The sequence below is a fragment of the Hyperolius riggenbachi genome, chromosome 9 (genome assembly GCF_040937935.1).
Source record: "Hyperolius riggenbachi isolate aHypRig1 chromosome 9, aHypRig1.pri, whole genome shotgun sequence".
Taxonomy (NCBI): domain Eukaryota; kingdom Metazoa; phylum Chordata; class Amphibia; order Anura; family Hyperoliidae; genus Hyperolius; species Hyperolius riggenbachi.
The window spans coordinates 265,115,878-265,140,440 of record NC_090654.1 but is presented as its reverse complement, the minus strand read 5'-3'; the positions used below and the strand labels follow the sequence as shown (position 1 = coordinate 265,140,440).

The window sequence follows — 24,563 nt, the reverse complement described above, 5'->3', positions numbered from 1 at the left end:
TAGAACCTCCTTTTGCTGCTATTACAGTTGCCAGTCTTTTAGGGTATGTCTCTACCAGCTTTGCACATCTAGAGACTGAAATCCTTGCCCATTCTTCTTTGCAAAACAGCTCCAGCTCAGTCAGATTAGATGGACAGCATTTGTGAACAGCAGTTTTCAGATCTTGCCACAGATTCTCGATTGGATTTAGATCTAGACTTTGACTGGGCCATTCTAACACATGGATATGTTTTGTTTTAAACCATTCCATTGTTGCCCTGGCTTTATGTTTAGGGTCATTGTCCTGCTGGAAGGTGAACCTCCGCCCCAGTCGCAAGTCTTTTGCAGACTCCAAGAGGTTTTCTTCCAAGACTGCCCTGTATTTGGCTCCATCCATCTTCCCATCAACTCTGACCAGCTTCCCTGTCCCTGCTGAAGAGAAGCACCCCCAGAGCATGATACTGCCACCACCATATTTGACAGTGGTGATGGTGTGTTCTGAGTGATGTACAGTGTTAGTTTTCCGACACACATAGCGTTTTGCATTTTGGCCAAAAAGTTCAATTTTGGTCTCATCTGACCAGAGCACCTGGTTGGGGGAAGTTCAGTTTGCAGTTTGCCACAAGCCATGTGGGGGACACAGCAACCACATAGTTGCTGTGTCCCCCACATGGCTTGTGGCAAACTGCAAAGTGAACTTCTTATGCTTTCTGTTAACAATGCATTTCTTCTTGCCACTCTTACATAAAGGCCAACTTTGTACAGTGCACGACTAATAGTTGTCCTATAAAAAGATTCCCCCACCTGAGCTGTAGATCTCGGCAGCTCGTCCAGAGTCACCATGGGCCTCTTGACTGCATTTCTGATCAGCGCTCTCCTTGTTCGGCCTGTGAGTTTAGGTGGGTGGGCTTGTCTTGGTAGGTTTACAGTTGTGCCATACTCCTATTTCTGAATGATCGCTTGAACACTGCTCCGTGGGATGTTCAAGGCTTTGGAAATCTTTTTGTAGCCTAAGCCTGCTTTAAATTTCTCAATAACTTTATCCCTGACCTGTCTGGTGTGTTCTTTGGACTTCATGGTGTTGTTGCTCCCAATATTCTCTTAGACAACCTCTGAGGACGTCACAGGGCAGCTGTATTTGTACTGACATTAGAATACACACAGGTGCACTCTATTTAGTCATTAGCACTCATCAGACAATGTCTATAGGCAACTGACTGCACTCAGACCAAAGGGGGCTGAATAATTATGCACACCCCACTTTGCAGTTATTGATTTGTAAACAATGTTTGGAATCATGTATGATTTTCGATCCACTTCTCACGTGTACACCACTTTGTGTTGGTCTTTCACGTGGAATTCCAATAAAATTGATTCATGTTTGTGGCAGTAATGTGACAAAATGTGGAAAACTTCAAGGGGGCCGAATACTTTTGCAAGCCACTGTACAATTAACTTTTTCTTCTGAGTTTTCTCCTAAGAGGTAATTTTTCATCTTCGATTTAGAATAACTTTCCAGTACTTTGCAATGGAAAAAGTATCAAAAAGTAAGTGAAAAAGTGTTATCCAAATTATTTTGAGTATTTTTTTGCTTACTGGTAGTTTAAAAGGCATTTTATTGACAAGTTTGAAAATATCACCTCGGAGAAAACTCAGGAGAAAATCTTTGCATACGGGTCCAGACGAGTGTGCACGTGTTGGGTAGCATTTGCATGTGTTGGGCAATGTGTGCATATGTTGAGTAACCTGTTTGGGGTAGAGTGTGCATGTGTTGCACAGCATGTTCATGTGTTAGGTAGTGTGCTTTGTTTGCAACATGTGCATGTGTAGGGTAGTTTGTGCTTGTTTTGGGTGACGTACATGTGTTGAGTAGCGTGTGCATGTGCTGAGGTGTGTGTGCATGTGTTGGGTTGCATGTGGTTGTGTTGGCTAGCGTGTGCATGTGTTGAGTAGTGTGTGCATGTGTTGGGTTGCATGTGGTTGTGTTGGCTAGCGTGTGCATGTGTTGAGGTGTGTGTGCATGTGTTGGGTTGCATGTGGGTGTGTTGGGCTGGCTAGCGTGTGCAGTGTTCTCCCCAGAGCCTATTACCCGGGCGGAGCGCCCGGCTGGTCTCAGCTTCCCGCCCGCCTGTGGTTACAGCGTACATCAGATTTTCTTCTCCACATTCAATGCAGTGAGCAGCGGCTGTGTTATTGGAGCCAGCCGCTGTCACTTACACTATCTCCGCCCTCCTCTCAGCTCCTGCATTACCGTGATGTAGAGGGGCGGGGAGAGTCTGGTAACTGAAGTTACAGGCACCGCGGGAACTTCAAAGGAGCTGGAGCTAGTGAATCCCATCCCGATCTGCATGACTATTATGCAGAGGACGGGCCCTCTTCCTTCCTCCAGCAAGTCTTCACATCCCAGCAAACTTCCCAGCATGTGTTCCAGCCTCACCTCCAGCCTCGCAGGTCAGATGTCAGAGCACAGGGAAGAGTGTGGGGCAGCGCTCGCTCATGCCGGGGAGACAGCATTGCAGGGCAGATGGTTATCTGTTAATCCCTGGTAAGGTGGTGACTGATAGCCATTAGCTGCCTCTGCTGCTGTGCCTGGTGTAGCGTCACCTCTAGGCATGCCCCCCTTTCAGATGCGCTTTGCTGGGAGGAGAGGAGACAGACATTTTTACAGCTCCTATTGCTGTCCTTCCCCCAACTGCTCTGCTCAGAGATATTACATTGATGTAAACCTGTCTGCAGACCTGCAGTGTGCTGAGCAAGTTAGGAGCTGTGAGAGTGCTGCATTCTTGTATTACATTCATATTTAGATGGTACTGCTTGCAATCCTCTCCTCTCTGACCCACACAGTGTTGTTTTTATTGCCCCCCCTCCTTCCTTTTCCACACTGATATACATATGTTTTCTTCTACCTTTAGTCTGTCTCTCCCTCTCACACATTTCCCTTTGTCTCTCACACATTCCTCCTTGTTTTTTCTTTCCCAGTCCTTTTTTCCCCCTCTGTAGTACACGCTGTTTAGCACATAGACAAGCAACAAGCATGTGTACATCATGCTTGTGTGCATGTGAGATCATCCAGTGTAACTCATCAGTAGTTCCCAGTGTGTTTCCTCCTTACCCACTTCCTCATTCAAAAGCACCCAGCATGATCCACCTACACTCGTCCCTACCAAGTAGCACCCAACACAATCCACCCTGCCCCTCCCTACCTAGTAGTGGCACCCAGCATCACCCTCCAACTCCACCCAACGTGACCTTACTTCCCCACCCGGCTACTTTTTCATGCCACCCGGCTGGTTAGAAATTCTGGGGAGAACACTGGTGTGCATGTGTTGGGATAGTGTGTGCATGTGTTGGGTTGCATGTGGGTGTGTTGGCTAGCGTGTGCATGTGTTGGGATAGTGTGTGCATGTGTTGGGTTGCATGTGGGTGTGTTGGCTAGCGTGTGCATGTGTTGAGGTGTGTGTGCATGTGTTGGGTTGCATGTGGGTGTGTTGGCTAGCGTGTGCATGTGTTGGGATAGTGTGTGCATGTGTTGGGGTAGCGTGTGCATGTGTTGGGTGGCAACCCTCTCACTTCTGTTTTTCCCCAGAACCCAGTCATCACTCAGTTCCTGCCCACCCTGTTGCTATGGATGTTCTCGGTGTGTCTGCCATTTATCGTCTATTACTCTGCCTTCATGGAGTGTCACTGGACCAGGTAATGGCCTGTCTGTGTGATCAGTGTATAGCCTCCATCCTGCAGCTTCTAATTCTCGGCTACTTTATTTCCAGATGTAGCGAGAACCGACTAACGATGCACAAGTGCTACTTCTTCCTGGTTTTCATGGTCATCATTCTGCCCTCTCTGGGTCTGACCAGGTACTGCAACCATAGATATCACACCCAATGCACCTGTTTCCCGTTGCTAATTCCATATTGTTTCCTGTGAAAAAGATTTTCAGTTATGCCAGAACTTGGGCTTAGTCTGTAATGTGATTTTATTATCCAGTATACAGATTTATCTATAAGACACGCAGGGGTTAGGATTGCCATATGTCTCCTGGCTTTGCTTCAGTTTAGGGAGTAGAGTATAGCACAGGCTGAAAATAGAAATCTAGAGTTGTTGCCTTATACAATGTAATGTAGCTTACATTGGTCAATGAGTCTTCTAATGGTACACAAAGAAGAAAGTTAAAGAGGAACCGTGACCAAGGATTAAACTTCATCCCAATCAGTAGCTGATACCCCTTTTCCCCTGAGAAATCTTTACCTTTTCTCAAATAGATCATCAGGGGGTCTGTATGGCTGATATTGTGGTGAAACACCTCCCACAGTGTGATGTCAGGTGATGTCAGGACTATGGTCCTGACAGTTTCCTGTCTGTAAACCTTGTTGCGTTATGGGAAATGTCCAAGTGCCAAGTAACCAGTATCTCCCTCTGTGCACATGTATGTTTATAAAAACAGCCTTTTAGCCTATCGCATTGTTTTGGGGGGTGGTTATAGATAATGGCAGTTGGTGCTGTCTGTTTTTTTTTTTTGTGTGTGTTGTTGTTTTTAATGTCTGCCAGCAGTAAAGATGATTGCATGCAGGCTGGTTGTGGATTAAACAAGATGAACAAATTACATGGCAAATATCAATCATTTCTTGATCTCTCTTCTATTTTTTTAACTTATCACTTTGCAATGTATTGATTTATTTTTTTACCCCTTTTTGCTAAAGTTCCTCTTTAAGGTAGTGATCAGGCAGTGATCATATGGGAAGAAGGGGTTCACAACAGGTTCTGGAAAGACAGACTAGAGGAGTGCACACAATGGGAGGTACACAGGCTGGCTAGATACCTATTCAGACAGACCTTAGCTGAGATAGTGGATGGTGTGCCAATATAGGATAGCTAGAAGACAGACGGACGTCCCTCTGAGCCAGAGAACACACAATGGATGAGTTTTCTGGTTGCTTTTTGTCTGTGGGCTGAAGTTTACTGGTGAGCTCATATAGGTTAACCTGCAGACAGCTGCCCTGATGAAGGACAAGTGAGTCTGTAACATGTACTGTACGTCCTGCTCCATAACGTTCATGCTGAAGCTAGTGGAGTGCAGACAGGAAAGTGTCTCAGTGAGGTGAATAAGTAGTCATGGATAAGTGCCCTGATGACTGAAGATTACTACAGGAGTAGTGGAATAATATGAAGCCAAATCCAAATAAGCTTTATCGGTAGGACCAAATACATTTAGCATTACCAAAGCAAAACATTAGCATGGGAAGGGGTGGTTGTGGGATTGAGGGACAGGTATACAGTCCATAAGGGTGTGGAGCATGTATGTACGGTATATATATATATATATATATATATATATATATATATATATATATATATATATATATATATATATATATATATATATATATATATATTATATTATATGGGACAGTACAGGGGGCTTGGATATATTGTCCATAGGGGTAAGGAGGGTATAGGGGGTGGTACAAGGGTTATACAGTCTGTGGGGTATCATGTTCCTCTCAGTTGGTGGTAGGTGTTGAGATATCGGGCAGCTATTTGCACGGTTGTTTCCTCTTCTACCTGTAGGATGTAGAGCTTCCTCTCCTCATCTATGGAGGTGAAGTCCTGGTTGTGGGTGGAGAGCCTCTGGAAGAGCTCAGTCCTCACAGATGCGTATTTGCTACGGTGTAGTAGAAAATGGGGCTCATCCTCCTGGTCACACTGCCTGCACAGTCTCTCCTCTCGGGGCTTCCATGTCTGTCTGTGCCACCCTGTCTCTATCTCCAGGCTGTTGGCGCTCACGTGGTTCAGGGTCTGTCTTTGGGGTGGTGTAGCCTCTCCAGATACAATGTGTACTCCCTCTGCAGTGATGTCCATCTTCTGCTTCTATAGGGAAGTCCTGAAACTGTTTTTCACCTCCAATATCCTTTATTAGGGTTTCTTTTTATTATTGGCAGTTGTTTCAAGGTCTTTTCTTCTAAAAAAAAAGAATGCTTTTCTGGTTGTCCATGGCAACAGTCCATCTTTTAGAAGGAGACTTTTGGATGGAAAATTCTACTGTGTGTCAATCATAACCCCACATGAGAGAATTTTCATCCCTGATGATAGTCAAAAGAAATGCCAAAACATTCTGAGTGATAAGAAGACATTGAAGGTGAAGAAACGTTTTTCTTGGACTGGGTTCCCTGGAGAAGCAGGAGATGGACAGTAGCTTCATACTTGGCTGAGCTTCACCCACGGTTTCTTGCAGTAATCTTTATCCAAGAAGGAAAGTCGTCGGAGTACTCATCCATGGCAGGTTCCTAGGCTCAGGGGGACATCAGACTGTCTTCTCATCATCCTATCTAGGATGAGACTTGTCTACGTAGGCAGCTTACCATCTTGTGTACTCCCCATCATGTGCTCTTCTCGTCTGTTTCTGTTCATTGAGTCTGCTGGAAGAGTGCACAGAAATAATGCATTAACATGTAAATAATAGTTACTTTATGTGCGGTGTCTTCTGAAACCATTGTGTTCTGCCCTTGCTTTCGATCCTGCTCTCTGTTGCCATTATATTAAGAAGCAGAGGGAAGACCCGAAACACAGTGGAGTGAACCTGGAGGAAACAGGAGAGGCAACGCCCAAAGAGAAAAGCATGGAGGGTGGATTGCAGGATTGGTGGGAAAACTAGGCCTTCAACTTACTCCTCTTCATTGTAGCTCTGCATTGAGGAGGAAGGATAACCACTGGTGGCTAAGTAGTAGTGGCCGGTTGCAGGGGGGTGTGCGGGGGGGGGGGGGGAGGGGGGTATAGGAAGCACACCACTGCTCTTAATACTTTAGTTTATTACAGTAGTGGTGGGATATTAACAGTCACAGGACCGGCATGAGGAGGGGAGGGGGATTCATACGGGTGGTGAGACCAGCAGGGGTACAAGAGTGGTGGTGAGATAGGTGATGGCTGGCAGTGGCGGTGTAAGAGGTCCACTCGTTTTATATTTAATATGCTTCTCAGGTTCAGGTGGTAAAGAGGGGTGATTGATTTCCCTTTGAGCACACACACCATGCATATAAAGATTGGCTCTCCACCCAGTCCAGAGAGATCTTCCAGGATATATACATGTTCTTGTCACTTATTATGTATGTCAATCAGCCAAGATGTCCATGTGGAAATCACTTTTCATATTTGTAATTGTTCCCAGACTGTGGGGGAAACATTCTGATGGATTGTTCATCTTGTAATACGAATTCCAGTTCTAGAGAAGAAAATTAACCTTTCCCATTTGTCATCTTTTTTTCTAGTCTGGATTTTTTTTTCCGATGGTTGTTTGATGTTCATTTCCTGGAGGCCACAAATGTCAAGTTTCAGTAAGTTCTACCTTAATACATTAATCCTTAATTTCACTGTAACCCCCACCCAACATCCTCTGTGCCCTCCTTCCCCCACCCAACATCCTCTGTGCCCTCCATCCCCCACCCAACATCCTTTACCATATATGACAGCTTTTTTCTGTTTCAGATGTGTTTTCCTGCCAAACAATGGAGCGTTCTTTGTAAATTATGTCATCACTGCCAGTCTGATTGGCACAGCTATGGAGCTACTCCGGATTCCGGGTCTCACTGTATATGCGGTGCGCCTGTGCCTTGCCAAATCTGTGCCAGAACGTCTACATGTGAAGCGGGTACTGATCTTTACTGACATTGCTTGGGGGAGAGGAGTCTCATTATAGACAGCTGCTGAATGTTGTGGAAGAGGGCTGATCCTCGTGGGAGGGCTCATACTGTAGGTGTCAGTCAGTTATACCAATAATTAAATAGTAGTATGAATGGACCCCTTTCATTTTTGAGTTTGCACACTCTTTTAGCTTGTGCAAGCGCACATACATTTCACCAGAACATCATTACCACAGGGCATTCCCATACACAATGGTATATATTTGCATATTGTAAACTGCATTTAGGGCATTAGGGCAGATAATTTACATGTGGGGGCGGGTTTCTGTTTCTTTCAAAAGTGTACTTTGCCTTATGTATAAATAAGTGGGATTCTCTCCAATCCCCATACTTGTTTGCCTAATTACCTGGAGTCCCAGCAAGATTTTTTGGGGGTGTTCCTGGGTCCTGAAGGCTTCTGCCCCATCTTTTCTGGGCCAGATGTGCTAGGCTTTCTTGTTTCTGGGATCATTCTTGGTGTCAGTAGCTGGGCCTTGTGGGAGGGGCTCATTTTAGCTGTCAATAGCTGATCCTTGTGGGAGGTGTTTGTTCTGGATATGACTGCTGACTCTTGGGTGTCTCATTACAGAGTCAGGCCTATGAATTTCAGTTTGGTCTGGAATATGCTTGGACTACGTGTGTCTTCTCTGTGGTGATGACCTACAGTATTACGTGCCCGGTTATTGCACCCTTTGGTAAGCATGGCTGTGATCTACTCTCAGTGTGTCCCTGAACCCCCTCCCTCCCCCCCCCCATGTCTCCAATTACTCTGTATGTCCCTGCACTCCCCCCCCCCTTTCCTTCCCCATGTCTCCTGCTACCCTCATTGAGTTTCAGTACCGCCCATATCCCTGTTTCTCTCTAACCCCCCCCCATGTTTTCAGCCCCCCTCAGTTTACCCCCATGTCTTGGCTGATGAGGGTGCCCCTCTGTTGTCATTCACTGCAGGTCTCCTGTATCTTCTCCTGAAGCACATGACAGACAGATATAACATATACTACGCCTATATCCCCACCAAGCTGAGCCCCAGCATACACAACGCAGCCGCCCGACAGCTCCTGGCAGCGCCCATCCTCTGCATCTTCTGGCTACTCTTCTTCTCCGTCCTTCGACTGGGTAAGATTGGGAGGAGGGGGACTGACCTGTGCTATAGTCATGGCTGTACACGATAGGGTAGAATTATGCTGTCACATGGAGTCTGAAGGTTTGAAAACCAGCAACAATACAGGGTCGTGTTACTGAGCTATCTAGTGATGATCGTAAACTGCTATTTACGAATTCTGTGTACATTTTCACCATACATAATTACGATTTGGACATTCAGCTGATTTTGTGTAATCCATTTGTAATTTCGTGTAATGTTTGCGTAATTTCGTGCCGTCTTTAGTGGTTAATAGCAAAGCCCTCATACATACTATTGCTACCAAAATTGCTACGTATGTTAAGGAGAAGGATAGGAACAAGGTAAATCATTTTTTTTTTTTGCCTGATGAGGTCATTTCTGTACATTTTAGAGGAGGTAAAACTGTGTGTGACAAAACGACATGGTGTCAGATTGCTGAATAAGCCTACAACAAGCCATGTAACATTCCGTTCTGTAGGGTTCTGATCCAGTTCTGTATCATGCCTGATGAAGAAACTTAAAATTTTGAAAGCTTAGTTCTGTACATTCAGTCATTAAATTTATGTACAGTGGGTTGCAAAAGTATTCGGCCCCCTTGAAGTTTTCCACATTTTGTCACATTACTGCCACAAACATGAATCAATTTTATTGGAATTCCACGTAAATGACCAATACAAAGTGGTGTACACGTGAGAAGTGGAACGAAAATCATACATGATTCCAAACATTTGTTACAAATAAATAACTGCAAAGTGGTGTGTGCATAATTATTCAGCCCCCTTTGATCTGAGTGCAGTCAGTTGCCTATAGACATTGCCTGATGAGTGCTAATGACTAAATAGAGTGCACCTATGTGTAATCTAATGTCAGTACAAATACAGCTGCTCTGTGAGAGGGCCTCAGAGGTTGTCTAAGAGAATATTGGGAGCAACAACACAGTGAAGTCCAAAGAACACACAAGACAGGTCAGGGATCAAGTTATTGAGAAATTTAAAGCAGGCTTAGGCTACAAAAAGATTTCCAAAGCCTTGAACATCCCAAGGAGCAGTGTTCAAGCGATCATTCAGAAATGGAAGGAGTGTGGCACAACTGTAAACCTACCAAGACAAGGCCGTCCACCTAAACTCACAGGCCGAACAAGGAAAGCGCTGATCAGAAATGCAGTCAAGAGGCCCATGGTGACTCTGGACGAGCTGCCGAGATCTACAGCTCAGGTGGGGGAATATGTCTATAGGACAACTATTAGTCATGCAGTGTACAAAGTTGGCCTTTATGGAAGAGAGGCAAGAAGAAAGGCATTGTTAACAGAAAGCATAAGAAGTCCCGTTTGCAGTTTGTCACAAGCCATGTGGGGGACACAGCAACCATGTGGAAGAAGGTGCTCTGGTCAGATGACACCAAAATGGAACTTTTTGGCCAAAATGCAAAACGCTATGTGTGGCAGAAAACTAACACTGCACATCACTCTGAACACACCATCCCCACTGTCAAATATGGTGGTGGCAGCATCATGCTCGGGGGTGCATCTTTTCAGAAGGGACAGGGAAGCTGGTCAGAGTTGATGGGAAGATGGATGGAGCCAAATACAGGGCAAACTTGGAAGAAAACCTCTTGGAGACTGCAAAAGACTTGAGACTGGGGCGGAGGTTCACCTTCCAGCAGGACAATGACCCTAAAGCCAGGGCAACAATGGAATGGTTTAAAACAAAACATATCTATGTGTTAGAATGGCCCAGTCAAAGTCCAGATCTAAATCCAATCGAGAATCTGTGGCAAGATCTGAAAACTGCTGTTCACAAACGCTGTCCATCTAATCTGACTGAGCTGGAGCTGTTTTGCGAAGAAGAATGGGCAAAGATTTCAGTCTCTAGATGGGCAAAGCTGGTAGAGACATACCCTAAAAGACTGGCAGCTGTAATTGCGGCAAAAGGTGGTTCTACAAAGTATTGAGTCAGGGGGCTGAATAATTACGCACACCCCACTTTGCAGTTATTTATTTGTAAAAAATGTTTGGAATGATGTATGATTTTCGATCCACTTCTCACATGTACACCACTTTGTATTGGTCTTTCACGTGGAATTCCAATAAAATTGACGCATGTTTGTGGCAGTAATGTGACAAAATGTGGAAAACTTCAAGGGGGCTGAATACTTTTGCAACCCACTGTATGATGTCAGCTGCATATACACAGAAAAGAATACTGGCCGGTACACACTTGTCAGGTTCCAGATCGGATCCGTGTCAAATGGATCCGGTTTTATGAAAAACGAATCCGATTGACATGGATCTGATCTGGATGGTAGGGCATGTTCCACGTCTGCACGTCGATCATGTCGGTACATACGCATCGCCGCTCACCTGTCTCACCGCCACCGCTTGTCCCGCCACTCGGTCCCTTCCACAGCCTGGAGGCCAGCAGAAGCGAGGCTCTCCTAGGCTGCAACAGGCCAATTCTGCCTAGCAACAGGGAGAATTTTCATTGGTTCAACATGAACCAATGAGAACTCTCTCTGTTGCTGAGGATTCCCAATGGTCTATTGCATCCCAATGGAGAATCCCCATGTTTCTGTCGGCTTCCGGGCTCTTCAGAGTGGAAGAGGGTCCTATTTTTAACATAGGATCCGCTTCCTGCGTTTCTGCAGAGCTTTAAAAACGTATCTCACGGATGAGTTTTTAAAACGAGTGTGAACCGGCTCTAAGGCAGCTGAAACTGTTGTATGGGATGTTTTATCCTGGCCTGGATTTACATCACAGGAGCCTATAGGCACAGATGTTCTGGCACCTTAGACTTCGCCCTCCAGGGCCTGATTTGGGTACCGCCATAGGGTGTAATATTAATTATGGCTATAGCGGCGCAGCCTGAATTTGAATAGAATTGATGTAATTTGGGTGCCGACAACAGCCAAACCCCAAATTACTCATCCAGAGGAAGAAATCAGGTAATTATATTCCTTATATTTCCCAAGATTACCTAGCGCAGGTAGATCCATCTTTCAGCTTCTCTCTGCACCCACATGAAAGGTAGCTACATAAATAATATGTACCCAGGTAGCCAAGGGTGCCCCTCAGTGGTGTGTAGCCAGAGGTATCCTCATCATTAAAGTAAACCTCCGGACTAAAAATTGACTCAACAGCGCTGAAAAGGCCTGGTGTTTCTTTAACAGTTTCACAGCATCAGAACTTTGTTTCTTTTATACAAGCCTCATTTTTAGCTGCACAGAAGAAAACTGCCCGGGCTTTTTTCCCCTGATGCTGTGCAAAGCATGATGGGATTTCTGATGTTATTGTTCTCGTTCTGCTGTTTTGGTGCAATTTTTTTTTTTGTACATTTTGAATTTGACATTTGAAGCCTAGCGTGTGCATCTGGGAGGGGTTATCAGGACACAGGACAGTTGGAACTGTGTCTCCTGCTCCTTGTCACCTCCTTTCAACCAAAAAGATGGCTGCCCCCATGACAAAGATGGCAGCTCCCATGAATCACAAACATTTGCCTGTTCTTTTAAAACAGGGTGGGTAAGAGATTATATTACCTATCTATTCTAATTAACATAACTAATGTAACTTGATGACAGTATGTTTGTTTAGGCTGAAGTTCCCCTTTAAGTAACTAAATGTGTAACGAAAGGTGCCCCCAAGTATTAGGTAGCTTGATGTACCCCGGCTGTAGAGAGATCTCGTCAGTGGAATGCAGAGAGCCAGGTGAGTAGCCTCTCATTTACGTTCTGCTCTGGAATCTGAACCATCAAGCGCCTGTAGGCAGGGCCGGCGCTACCATAGAGGCAAAGGGGGCAATTGCCCCAGGGCCCCAGAGCTTGTAGGGGCCCCCAGTGGCTACAAGAGGAAAAAAAAGTTTTCAAAAAGACCTTATAGTTTTTGAGAAAATCGATTTTAAAGTTTCAAAGGAAAAAAATACACATTTAAAAACCCACCGACTTTAACGGTTAATAGCAAATCCACCTTAAATTCAAGAAACCCTAAATTTGCAGGATATGTTAATGAGATCATTGGAAATAAGAGGAAAAAACAATTTTTTCAAAAAGACCTTATAGTTTTTGAGAAAATCGATTTTAAAGTTTTGAAGGAAAAAAGTATACTTTAAAATGCGGTAAATGTCACTTTTAGTAGCAAACCTAACGGTAGTGTAATTTTACATGTATCAAAAGAAAGAGCAATACATTTCCTGACGGGGTTTCCAGGGGGGTCTATACGCAGCCGCGGCGATTTGGCCAGGGATCGCTATACAGCCGCAATATGGCTGTATGAAGATCCCTGGCATTTTTTCCTATTTTCCCAATTATTATTTTTTTATGTTTAGTGTGGGAATTTTTTTTTTTTAATTATGTGGGGTCCCTCCTCCTGAAACTTTTCAACCCCTTGTCCCCCATGCAGGCTGGGATAGCCAGAATGTGGAGCTCCGACCGATTGGGGCTTCACGCCCTGACTATACCAGCTGCAAAAAAGGTCCCTTAATGCCGATTTTTGTTCCGGGGTATCTGTTGGGGAGCCCCCAGGTTTATTTTGCCCTGGGGCCCCATTGTTGCTTAAACCGGCCCTGCCTGTAGGCATAAATGGTGCAAACGGTGCAAATGGAAAATCCGGCCCTGGTTTCATCACAATACAAAGTGATGTCTTCAGCGGTAGTAGGCGGAGGAGATTCCTGGACATTTTATACTAATATGCTTGCTGTAGTCCTGTGATGTTGGAGAGTCATGTGCTCACGTTATAAGGCGGAGTCATGTAGTCACATGGGGCTTGATTCACTAAACCCTGCTATTACAAATAGCACGTCTCATCAGAGATAGCACGCCTTATCAAAGTTAACACTCCTTATCAGAGTAGTATAGCGAGCGATACGAACCCGCAGGGGCTCAGGGCAGGGCGAGTGGAGCTCTCTTCATTGCCAATTAGCAGGCATACGTTTGTAGCGCTCGATATGCTACTCTGATAAGGCGTGTTAACTTAGATAAGGCGTGCTATTTGTCATAGCACGGTTTGATAAGGCGTGCTATCTCTGATAAGGTGTGCTATCTCTGACAAGGCGTGCCATCTCTGATAAGGCATGCTATTTGTCATAGCACGGTTTAGTGAATCAACCCCATGGTGTGTAGAGGGAATCATGCAGTCACATTATAAGGTGGTGTCATGTAGTCACGTGGTGTGAGGAGTCATGTAGGCATGTGGTGTACAAAGAGTTATGTGGTCACATGATGTGGGGGAGTCATGTGATCACCTGATGTGGTGGAGTCATGTGGTTTCAAGGTGTAGAAGGAGTGGATGCATGTGGTCACGTAATATAATTTATTTCTGCAGGGTCCACACATCCGGTCACGCTCTTCACATTTGTCACTCTTCTCTGCTGTTTACTCTTCTCCATCTTTGGACTTTGTTTGAGAAAGTTGCGACCGAAGAGACCGTCCAGCTATCAGGTGAGGTGGAAGGTGCTATGTCAGGCGTGTCAAACTCAAATGCAAAGTGGGACGAAATTGTACACTGTTACCTAGTTATGGGCCAATCTCAATGTTTACTGGCCACCTTCCTCCCTCATACAGTTCACAGGTATCTACGCCCCCCCCTCCAACCCTGGTGCAGTTCCCTGGTGTCTAGTGGTTCTCCTCCCTCCCCTATACAGTTCCGTGGTGTCTAGTAGTCCTCCCTCCCCATATAGTTTTCTGGCGTGTAGAGGCCCCCATCCTCCCCTATACAGTTCCCTGGGTCTAGTGCTTTCCCCCTACCTCCCCATATGGCTTCTCTGATGTTCTAGGGCGTCACCTCCAATATAGCTTCCCTGGAGGTCTAGAGTGGGCCAAACATAATGAAAAGTGGGGAAACTAATTGAGGGCCAAATTTAATGGCTCTGAGGGCCAGATTTAGCCCGCGGGCCGGAGTTTGACATGTATGTGCTATGTGGATATTAGAGCTCCCCCTGGTGGTGACACACTACCAACACTCTGCCTGTTTATACAAATCAGTAAAAATCTGTGCAGGCAGTTCGAAATTCTCACTCATGGCCACACTGCACAGGCACAGAGCCGTCCAGCGCCTGCGCAGTGTGACCACACTCATTCACATATGGGAGCACGGCCGCAAAGGGTCCCAGCGAGAAGCCTATTATCTATGTCATGTTTGCTGTGGGAGGGACAGTAATCTGTAAAACACCAAGCTGGGTTAAAATAAAAAGGGGGCAGAAGTGATGTCACTTTTGGCAACACAGAGAAACGATGGAATTTGACAGTGAACACAAACAACAGGGTAGGTAAGCTAAATAAGTAACTTCTTATTGGATTTATTTGAATTTTTTTAGTTAATATAGAGTTTCATCCCACTTGAAGCTGGTGCTCAGTGATGCCATCCTCTCTTACCACCTGACTTAGCCCCACATACATTATTGGTTTCTATTCTGAGCGGAGAGGGAGAGAAGACGAGCAATAAAAAATAGAAACGTCACAATTAAACTTAAAATAGTCACTCCGCTATAAAATGTCATGTCTCGTCTATTAACAATGGGTTTAGATTCCAGTTCTTCCAAAATTTCTGCTGCTTAGAGGCACTGAGACCTGTTGGTAGGTTTCCAGAATAACTTGGTGTTTGTCCTTTAAAGAGAAACTCCAACCTAGAATTGAACTTTATCCCAATCAGTAGCTGATACCCCCTTTTACATGAGAAATATAATGATTTTCACAAACAGACCATTAGGGGGCGCTGTATGACTGATTTTGTGCTGAAACCCCTCCCACAAGAAGCTCTGAGTACCGCGGTACTCTGGGCAAACTGCCACAATGTAACAATGTTCACAGACAGGAATTAGCTGTTTACAGCTGTCTCTAACAGCCAAAACAGCTAGGAGCAGCTACATAACCTGCCCACAGTAAAAATGTCACCATGTAATAAATGTCAGAATGTAAATCGGGGAGAGGAAAGATTTTACAATGAGCAAACACTGACTAAATCATTTATACATAATTATGGTAAAAAATGAAGCACTTTTTTTACTACATTATTTTCACTAGAGTTCCTCTTTAAGCTCATTAGAAGTCAGTGGGAGGAGTGGCTCAGTCTATGCCCCACCCCTACTATCTCCCTTCATGAACCGCAGAGGACTGACTATACAATATATCCTGAGCACCCTGGTCTAAACTCTTACCCTTTCTCTCCATGCAGAAAACACACAGGGGAATGCACATCACCTGAAGTGGTCTTGTGTGATGTGTTTGGCTGATAGTTTAACCCTGAAATACTTGGGGCTCAGTTCTGTAAGAAAGATGGGGGTTCCACTATATTCAGAAAATGGAGTCCACAATGTTAGGGAAGGGCTGAGATCACACTTGAATTCCAGCGTGCATATGTAGCTGTATGGGGAGGGGGTCTCTGGGGATAATACGGGCGATGTTTCACCTTCATGTTTTCTGTTTACAGATGTCTGAGCAGGGAGGGGATGTGGCGACACAGGACACGGAGCGAAGCAGCATCTCCTCCACCCTACAGTCCAGTGTAAGTGCCCTCTCTCTTCTGTCCTTCTATCACCCACTGCTCAGTGCTGTCCCCTGTGTGTCCCCCTCTCCTCCAGAGCTGAGTGCTGGCCCCATGTCCCACTCTCCAGAATCCAATGCTGCCCCCCATGTGTGCCTCTCTCCTCCAGAGCCCAGTGCTGTCCCCTGTGTGTTCCCCTCTCCTTCAGAGCCCAGTGTTGTCCCCTGTGTGTCCCGCTCTCCTCTAGAGCCCAGTGCTGTCCCCTGTGTGTCCTCCTCTACTCCAGAGCCCAGTGTTGTCCCCTTTGTGTCCCCCTCTCCTCCAGAGCCCCATGCTGTCCCTTGTCACCCTCTCCTCCAGAGCCCAGTGTTGTCCCCTGTGTGTCCTCCTCTCCTCCAGAGCCCAGAGCTGTGCCCTGTGTGTCCTCCTCTCCTCCAGAGCCCAGTGCTGCCCCCTGTGTGTTCCCCTCTCCTCCAGAGCCCAGTGCTGTCCCCTGTGTGTCCTCCTCTCCTCCAGAGCCCAGTGTTGTCCCCTGTGTGTACTCCTCTCCTTCACAGCCCAGTGTTGTCCCCTGTGTGTCCTCCTCTCCTCCAGAGCCCAGTGCTGTACCCTGTGTGCCCCCCTCTCCTCCAGAGCTGAGTGCTGTCCCTGTATCCCCCTCTCCTCCAGAGCCCAGTGCTGTCCCCTGTGTGTTCCCCTCTCCTCCAGAGGCCTATGCTGTCCCCTGTGTGTCCCCCTCTCCTCCAGAGCCCAGTGCTGTCCCGTGTGTTCCCCTCTCCTCCAGAGCCCAGTGCTGTCCCCTGTGTGTCCTCCTCTCCTCCAGAGCCCAGTGGTGTCCCGTGTGTCCTCCTCTCCTCCAGAGCCCAGTGCTGTCCCGTGTGTCCTCCTCTCCTCCAGAGCCCAGTGCTGTCCCCTATGTGTCCTCCTTTCCTCCAGAGCCCAGTGCTGTCCCCTGTGTGTCCTCCTCTCCTCCAGAGCCCAGTGCTGTCCCGTGTGTCCTCCTCTCCTCCAGAGCCCAGTGTTGTCCCCTTTGTGTCCACCTCTCCTCCAGAGCCCCGTGCTGTCCCTTGTCACCCTCTCCTCCAGAGCCCAGTGCTGCCCCCTATGTGTAATACATTTGTGCACAAAGGGCATTATAACGAGTTTTCCTGTATTGTGCAGGTCTTTGTTGCGTCAGTCCTTCAAGAACAGGACCTCTCGCCTCTGGCCTCTCCTGCTCATCCCTCATATGGGGCCCTGGAAACTCGAGCCGACAGCCCCGGGGAGGTGCATGAAGAGGCCCCAGAAAGCTCAGATGACACCGGTCCATAACATGCTGGGCACAAGGAGGTGTTGTCAGAAGATGTGTGGGTGCCACACTGTGCCCCGAGGTTCCTCTCTCCTCTGTGAGTCGGGCTGCATTTCAGTGTAGAGAGCAGTCTGTGTCTTGGCGCCCTCTTGTGGCCAGAGAACTTCCGTCCAGTGTAAGTTTTCCTGCTGAGACTGTGCGCCTGCTGACTGTTGCTGAGGTCACTATATAACCAGCTGTGCGCAAGGAATTCTGCTGTAGATAGCGTCACCTCCTGGGGGTGGAGCCACACACCTAGGCTCCTCCCACTTCACATTTCACCTGTCTGTCCCCCGAAACACTGATCCTGTATGTTCCATATGTGTATGTACGTTCCTCCGGTGATCTGCGCTCCCTGGCTGGATTTTTTGCGTTTGCATGGGGACCGCGTACGCATTTTGCACCTCTGAGATGTTATTTATGAAGTTGCTGAATTTTGCCAAATATAATTTTACATGAGGTATGTGGCCACTTGTGTCTGTCTATGTGCTGCGCACTTCATGCGGGGTACTGGCGGAATGACCATCAGAAACTCACATCACGTTTATTTCCCGGGCAGTAAGTCGCCGCCCCTAAAGCTCGGCCAAAAATGATTGGCGCTGCTACAAACCGGAGGGAAAGCAGTCTTTATACATTAAAGTGGACCTGAACTCAGAACTTCCTCTCTGCTCTAAATGATAAGCAACAGCATAATAACCTTTAAAGAAAAACATTTCTTTGTTACAGCTTACAGAACTCCTGCAATATATCCGCAGTGTGCCTACTTCCTGCCTTCATGGAAGCAGACAAAGGGTTTACACTCTGTTTGCATATTAATTTTACATATTAGCTGTATCTGTTGAATTTCTGTGCGGACACAGCTGAGAGATCAAATTACACTTGTGATTACTTGAAGATGAGGTGGAATTAGACAGACTCCTCTCTATAAACACACAGGGTGCATTCCTCTCAGTTTTCCTTATTTTCTGTGCAAGAGTTCAGGTCCACTTTAAAGTGGATACTTAAAGGAAAGGTCCGAGCAGTTTAAAAAAAAGTCATTTACTTACCTGGGGCTGCCCCCAGCAGCCACTATGTCCCTTGCCGCAGCTCCGCATTCAGCCGCTGGCTCCCGGTCCTCTCCGCTGCAGAGGCCAACCTCACGAGGTCGTATTGCGCCTGTGTGAGCGCCACTGAGTGCGGAGCTGCGGCGAGGGACATAGTTGCGGCCCATTCACATTGGGATCGGCGCTGAAGGTGGTTCTCTTCACTCATTTCAGATTGCGTTGGTGTTTTTATGTCCTCGACTTGGATGTTTGTATGTGATGTGCCTCTGAGGAAGCGGCTTACGGCCGTGAAACACGTGTCAGGCATTTTTTCTGTGAAGTGAAGGTCTGATGTCATATCTACGCTTATCACCTGCTTTCTGAAGGATTATATTAAAGAATAATAGAGAACTTTGGTTCATTAAAAAACCCCGTTGTTTGTATGCATTGAATTAAGGGACATAGTGGCTGCTAGGGGCCGGAGGAAGCCCCGGGTAAGTAAATGACTTTTTAAGCTGCTCGGACCTTCCCTTTAAGTCATATACAAAAGGCAGTTTTACTTACCTGGGGTTTCTACCGGCCCCCTGCAGTCGCCCTGTGTCTGCGCTGTTACCAAACGATCCTCCAGTCCACCGCCGCGGATCAGTTTTGGCGACAGAGCCTGTCAGCCACTGCGCCTACCGCGCGTGTCCTCGTTTACGCTCCCGTCACCGGGAGTGTCCTGCGCAGCATGAGAAAATCTGTACCAGCGGCGGGAGTGCAACCAAGGACGCGCGACAGTGGGCGGCTACAGGCTCAGTCGTCGAAAGTGAAACTGAGCCGCAGCGGGGAACCTGAGGATCATTGAGTACCGGCGCAGGCACAGGACGACTTCAGGGGGCCAGTAGAAGCCCAAGGTAAGTAAAACTGCCTTTTTTTATATGACCTAAGTTATATTGGGTGTGGTGACGTTACAGTTGCAACCATGTCAGCAATGTTTTAGGTGTAGTGGGGTGAATATTTGCACAGTGCATTGGACAAGCATTATACATGCTTTCTATACATTCCGGTGGATATTTCAGCCATGATCGAATGGTCTGACCACGAGGCTCCGACACACAAATATTCCTCCACAACATCAATAGTGCAATCTCAGTAAATATCACCCAGGGAGATTTCAGGTGTTGGATCAGCATCATTGGTGGGAACCAGAGCTGACTCATGTGCTGCTCAGTGTGTGTGTGTGTGTGTGTGTGTGTGTGTGTGTGTGTGTGTGTGTGTGTATGTATGAGTGTGTGTGTGTGTGTGTACAGTGTGTGTGTACAGTGTGTGTGTGTGTGTGTGTGTGTTCAGTGTGTGTGTGTGTTCAGTGTGTGTGTGTGTGTGTGTGTTCAGTGTGTGTGTTCAGTGTGTGTGTGTGTGTGTGTGTGTGTGTGTGTGTGTGTGTGTGTGTGTTCAGTGTGTGTGTGTGTGTGTGTGTGTGTGTGTTCAGTGTGTGTGTGTGTGTGTGTTCAGTGTGTGTGTGTGTGTGTGTTCAGTGTGTGTGTGTGTGTGTGTGTGTGTGTGTTCAGTGTGTGTGTGTGTGTGTGTTCAGTGTGTGTTCAGTGTGTGTTCAGTGTGTGTTCAGTGTGTGTGTGTTCAGTGTGTGTGTGTGTGTGCTTGTACGGTGTATGTGTCGTCTGTGTATAGTGTTTGTGTAATGGATTAATCCACTACCGTTGGTGGTACCTGGAGCTCACATATGTGATCCCGTCAGAGTGTCTATAGAGTGTCTGTAGAGCGTGTGCCCCACATAGTTTAAAGCAAGGCTGTGGAGTCGGTACAAAAATCATCCGACTCCTCGTTTTATGAAACCTCCGACTCCAGGTACCCAAAATTGCTCCGACTCCACAGCCCTGGTTTAAAGGGAATCCGAGGTGAGAGGGATATGGAGGTTGCCATATTTATTTCCTTTTAAACAATACCGGTTGCCTGGCAGCCCTACTGATCCGGTATTTTTAATACTTTAGCCATAGACCCTGACTCAAGTTTTACTCGATTAGCCATATATTTGTTCCAGGGTTTTAACTCAGACACTAGGTATGCCTGAAGATCAACAGGACTGCCAGGCAACTGGTATTGCTTAAAAGGAAATAAATATGGCAGCCTCCATCACATCAGGTTCCCTTTAATATTTTCCCCTGGCAGTAACATGTCTAGAATGGCCTCTTGTGGGTACTGATCAGTCAGCACCTTAGAAACTCTACTGGCTCTCAGCTTAACGCAGGTGATGGGGCTTCCTTCCATCTTCTCAGAGTCGGACATGATGGGAGTGGCTGCTCCGGACAACACAGACCACTCCCCTCCTCTAGTCTTATTATGGTGAAATGAGGACTGTTTGGCTCACCTCACGATCGCCAATTACATAAAGGATGGGGTCACGCTAGGGATGTATGCGTACCACTCAGAACGCTTGCCTCAATCAATGTGTGGGAGTGGGGAGATGGACTATGTTTACATATCAGTGCAATACCTTGGTGAAAATAGGTACATTAATTCTATTGGGCAACCTGACCTCAGACTTGCACTCACCTCTTGCAATTCTCCACTACTGAGTCTATCCACTACTGATCCTCTCCACTACAGAGCCTATCTTCTACTGAGCCCAATAACTCCAGAGCTTATCCTCTACCAAGTCTATCCACTACTGAGGTTTTCACTTACAAGGTCTATCCACTACTGAGGTTTTCACTTACAAGGTCTATCCACTACTGAGGTTTTTACTTACAAGGTCTATCCACTACTGAGCCTATCCATTCCAGAGCCTATACGCTACTAACCCTTATCCATTACAGAGCCTATTCTCTACTGAGCCCATCCATTACAGAACTTATCCTCTACTGAGCCAATTATAGAGCCTATACGTTACTGAGCCAGTCCACTACTGCAGCTATCCTCTACTGGGCCTATCCACTCCAAAGACTATCCAAAATTGAGCCTATCCACTACAGAGCATATCCTTTACTGAGCTTATCCACTACATAGCCTATCTACTGAGCCCAATAACTCAAGAGCCTATCAACTACTGAGCATATCATCTACTAACCCTCATCTATTACAGATACTTTCTGTTTTTGAGCCTATCCTTTTTAGAGTCTGTCCATTACAGAGCCTATCCTGCACTACAGAGCCTATTCAGTACTGTGGAGCCTTTCCAGTACAGAGCTTATCCACTACTTAGCCTATTAAATACTACTGAACCCAACCAGTACTACCGAGTATATTCAGTACTATGGACCTATCAATTCCATAGCCTATCCACTACTAAGCCTATCCACCACTAAGTATATCTAGTACTATGAGCCTATCTACAGAGCCTATCCACTTCAGAGACTATCCAATATTGAGTCTATCCACTACAGAGCATAACCACTAGCAACCCTTATCCATTACAGATCCTTTATATTTTTGACCCTATTCACTTCAGAGCTTATCCTTTACATACACTATTAACTTCTGAGCGTATACAATTTTGAGCCCATCTCCTACTGATCCTATCCATTACAGAGCTTATCCAGCACTACTGAGCCTATCATCTACTGAGCCTATCCACTGCAGAGCCTCTCCAGTTCAGAGTCTATCCAGTACTGTGGGCCTATCCACTACTGAGCCTATCCAGTACTACTGAGCCTACCCACTACTGAGTATATCCAGTACTATGAGCATATCCATACAGAGCCTATCCTCTATTGAGCCTATCCACTACTAAGCATATGAACCACCACTGAACGTATCTAAAACTACCAGCCTATTTAGTACTTTTAAACCTGTCCAATAAAACTGAACCTATCCAATACTTAGCCTATCTGGTACTACTGAGCCTACCCACTATTTGCTGCTAAGCCTGTCCATTATTGAGCCTATCCCACACTACTGAGCCTTTCTAGTAATAGCAAGCCTATCCAGTACTAGTACTGAGCCTTTCCATCACTAAGCCTATACTAACCCAGATCTACTATCAAAGGAAGGAGAAAGTCCTAGACCATTTATTGGATTACTGAATGGACGAGAATCAAATCTGAAGCAGAAACTTATTGCTTGGAAATCTTGCTATTTCAGTCTCTTGATTTCTAGTACTTCTTTTAAACTTTTGTTCCCAACACAATCTTTGGATTACTGTGAGCAGCGGTGGCTAAAAGGTAGCTGTGTTGTTTTCTCTTCCTCTTTTCTGATGCACCAAAAAGAACATGGCTTAGGATTGCAAAGCTGCATATGAACTAACCGCAAGTCTTCCGGAACTTCAGTCAGAGGTGACTAAAGTAGAGGTGTTTCACCACAATGTAAAACACCAAATTTGGAAAAACCAAACACAATAGGCATGATTCACAAAGCTTTTCACCTGTTTTCACTTTATCTAAGTTACTTTTTCAAGCTCCCAAATAGCAAAAAAAATAATAAAGGTATATAAGGTAAGAAAATTAATATTGAAATGAAGTTCATCAGGAACAACTTACTTTGAGTGATTATTTTGCTTGTAAATGTGCCTAAAGGTTATTTTTTATCAATTAGGTGATAACTCATTTAGTAGAAGTTTTGTGAATAGAGCCCAATATATCAGTACAAATACCTCACACCAATCATGAAGCATGGTGGTGGAAGAGTGATGTTTTAGGCTTGTCTTGCATCTACAGGACCTGGGTACTCTTGCATCTACAGTCACAGAGTCAACCAAGAATTCCTTTGTATGCCAGAATATTCCAAAATCAAAGGCCACCTGTGCAACAACTAATGCTGGGGATACACGGGCCGACCCGGCGGCTCGATTAGCCACCGGATCGACTCCCGCCGCCGTCCGGATCGATTCCCGCTTGTCCCCGCAGGCGCTTCCTTATTTTCCGCTCGACTCCTCACTATTGTCCGCCCGCGGGGAATCGATCCGGTGGGTCATTGGACCTGTCGGAAATTATCAGCTCCCAGCATCAGCGGCTCGATACATGGTACAGAAAATTAAACTGAAATTTGGTCATGCAACAGGACAGCAATCCCGAACAAATAAGCAGATCTTCAGCTGAATGGCAGGAATCTGATGCACCAGAAGAGAGTTTTGCTCAATACAAACATGGCTACATTTTGGCCACTACTGTACATAGCTTTAATTAGTATCAACCTTTTGGCAAATAAAATGTTTGTATTGACTTTCTGAAATGTCACAGTACTTTGTTACTGCACAACTGAGTGATACTAAACATTTGTACCCACTCCCACCGTGTTACTTGTAGGTGCAATGATGGTCAACCCACCCAAGCACCGGTGGATACAGATACAATGTCAAATAAGACCGGCACTATTCAAAGATGATTCACCGGAACACTTTCAATGCAGATTACAGATATAGTGACCATGCACAGGGCACATAGGCAATTACATATAGTCCCAATAGATGGCATAGGTTTCCTTTCAAAAAGCCAGCACTAAGCATATATAGGTAACAACAGCCAGGCAGGGCCAGTTTACTGTAGACACGTGCCTAAAGGACTGCAATAGTCACCTTGGTACCCAGAGGATTGCTATACCGTATTGTAGGTAGCAGTTGCCGGTGCTCTTTTCCTGCAGGTACACCACTCCTGCCAAACAAAGTAATCCAAGAATGTAGAAAAAGGCACTCCACAGGCTTCAAACTTGCGTTTGTGGTTTATTGAGCTTGACACACTACATGTTTCGAGTCATCTGACACTTGAGTAAGGGTCAGGTGACCCGTAACATGTAGTATGTCAAGCTCAATAAACTACAAACGCAAGTTTGAAGCCTGTGGAGTGCCTTTTTCTACATTCTTGGAATACGTTCCTAAAGGAGCCTGATAATGGAAAGGCATCTCACTCCCCTCACCAAGTGCCTCCCTCCCTCCTTCCCTATGCAGAGTCCTGATGAGTATCGAAATGAGAGGTTAGTCACCGGGATCTCAACATTCTATTGACCAGATTTCCCTTCAGTCGGGGGCACCACTAGTTACCTAATA

General features: G+C 46.0%; 1 protein-coding gene across 5 annotated transcripts in view; it reads left to right on the top strand.

Annotated features, from left to right (window-relative positions):
- TMEM63C (transmembrane protein 63C) overlaps positions 1–18,026 on the top strand; it is a 41,931-nt gene extending 23,905 nt beyond the window's left edge. For all 5 annotated transcript variants that reach the window (XM_068254489.1, XM_068254492.1, XM_068254488.1 and 2 more), the window contains 9 exons: positions 3,566–3,672; positions 3,747–3,833; positions 7,239–7,304; positions 7,456–7,618; positions 8,239–8,344; positions 8,598–8,765; positions 14,084–14,199; positions 16,187–16,261; positions 17,402–18,026. In XM_068254489.1, coding sequence (XP_068110590.1) covers positions 3,566–3,672; positions 3,747–3,833; positions 7,239–7,304; positions 7,456–7,618; positions 8,239–8,344; positions 8,598–8,765; positions 14,084–14,199; positions 16,187–16,261; positions 17,402–17,551 — 1,038 coding nt within the window. In that variant the 3' untranslated portion in view covers positions 17,552–18,026. The remainder of the gene's footprint in view (positions 1–3,565; positions 3,673–3,746; positions 3,834–7,238; positions 7,305–7,455; positions 7,619–8,238; positions 8,345–8,597; positions 8,766–14,083; positions 14,200–16,186; positions 16,262–17,401) is intronic.
- The last annotated feature ends 6,537 nt before the right edge of the window (positions 18,027–24,563 follow it).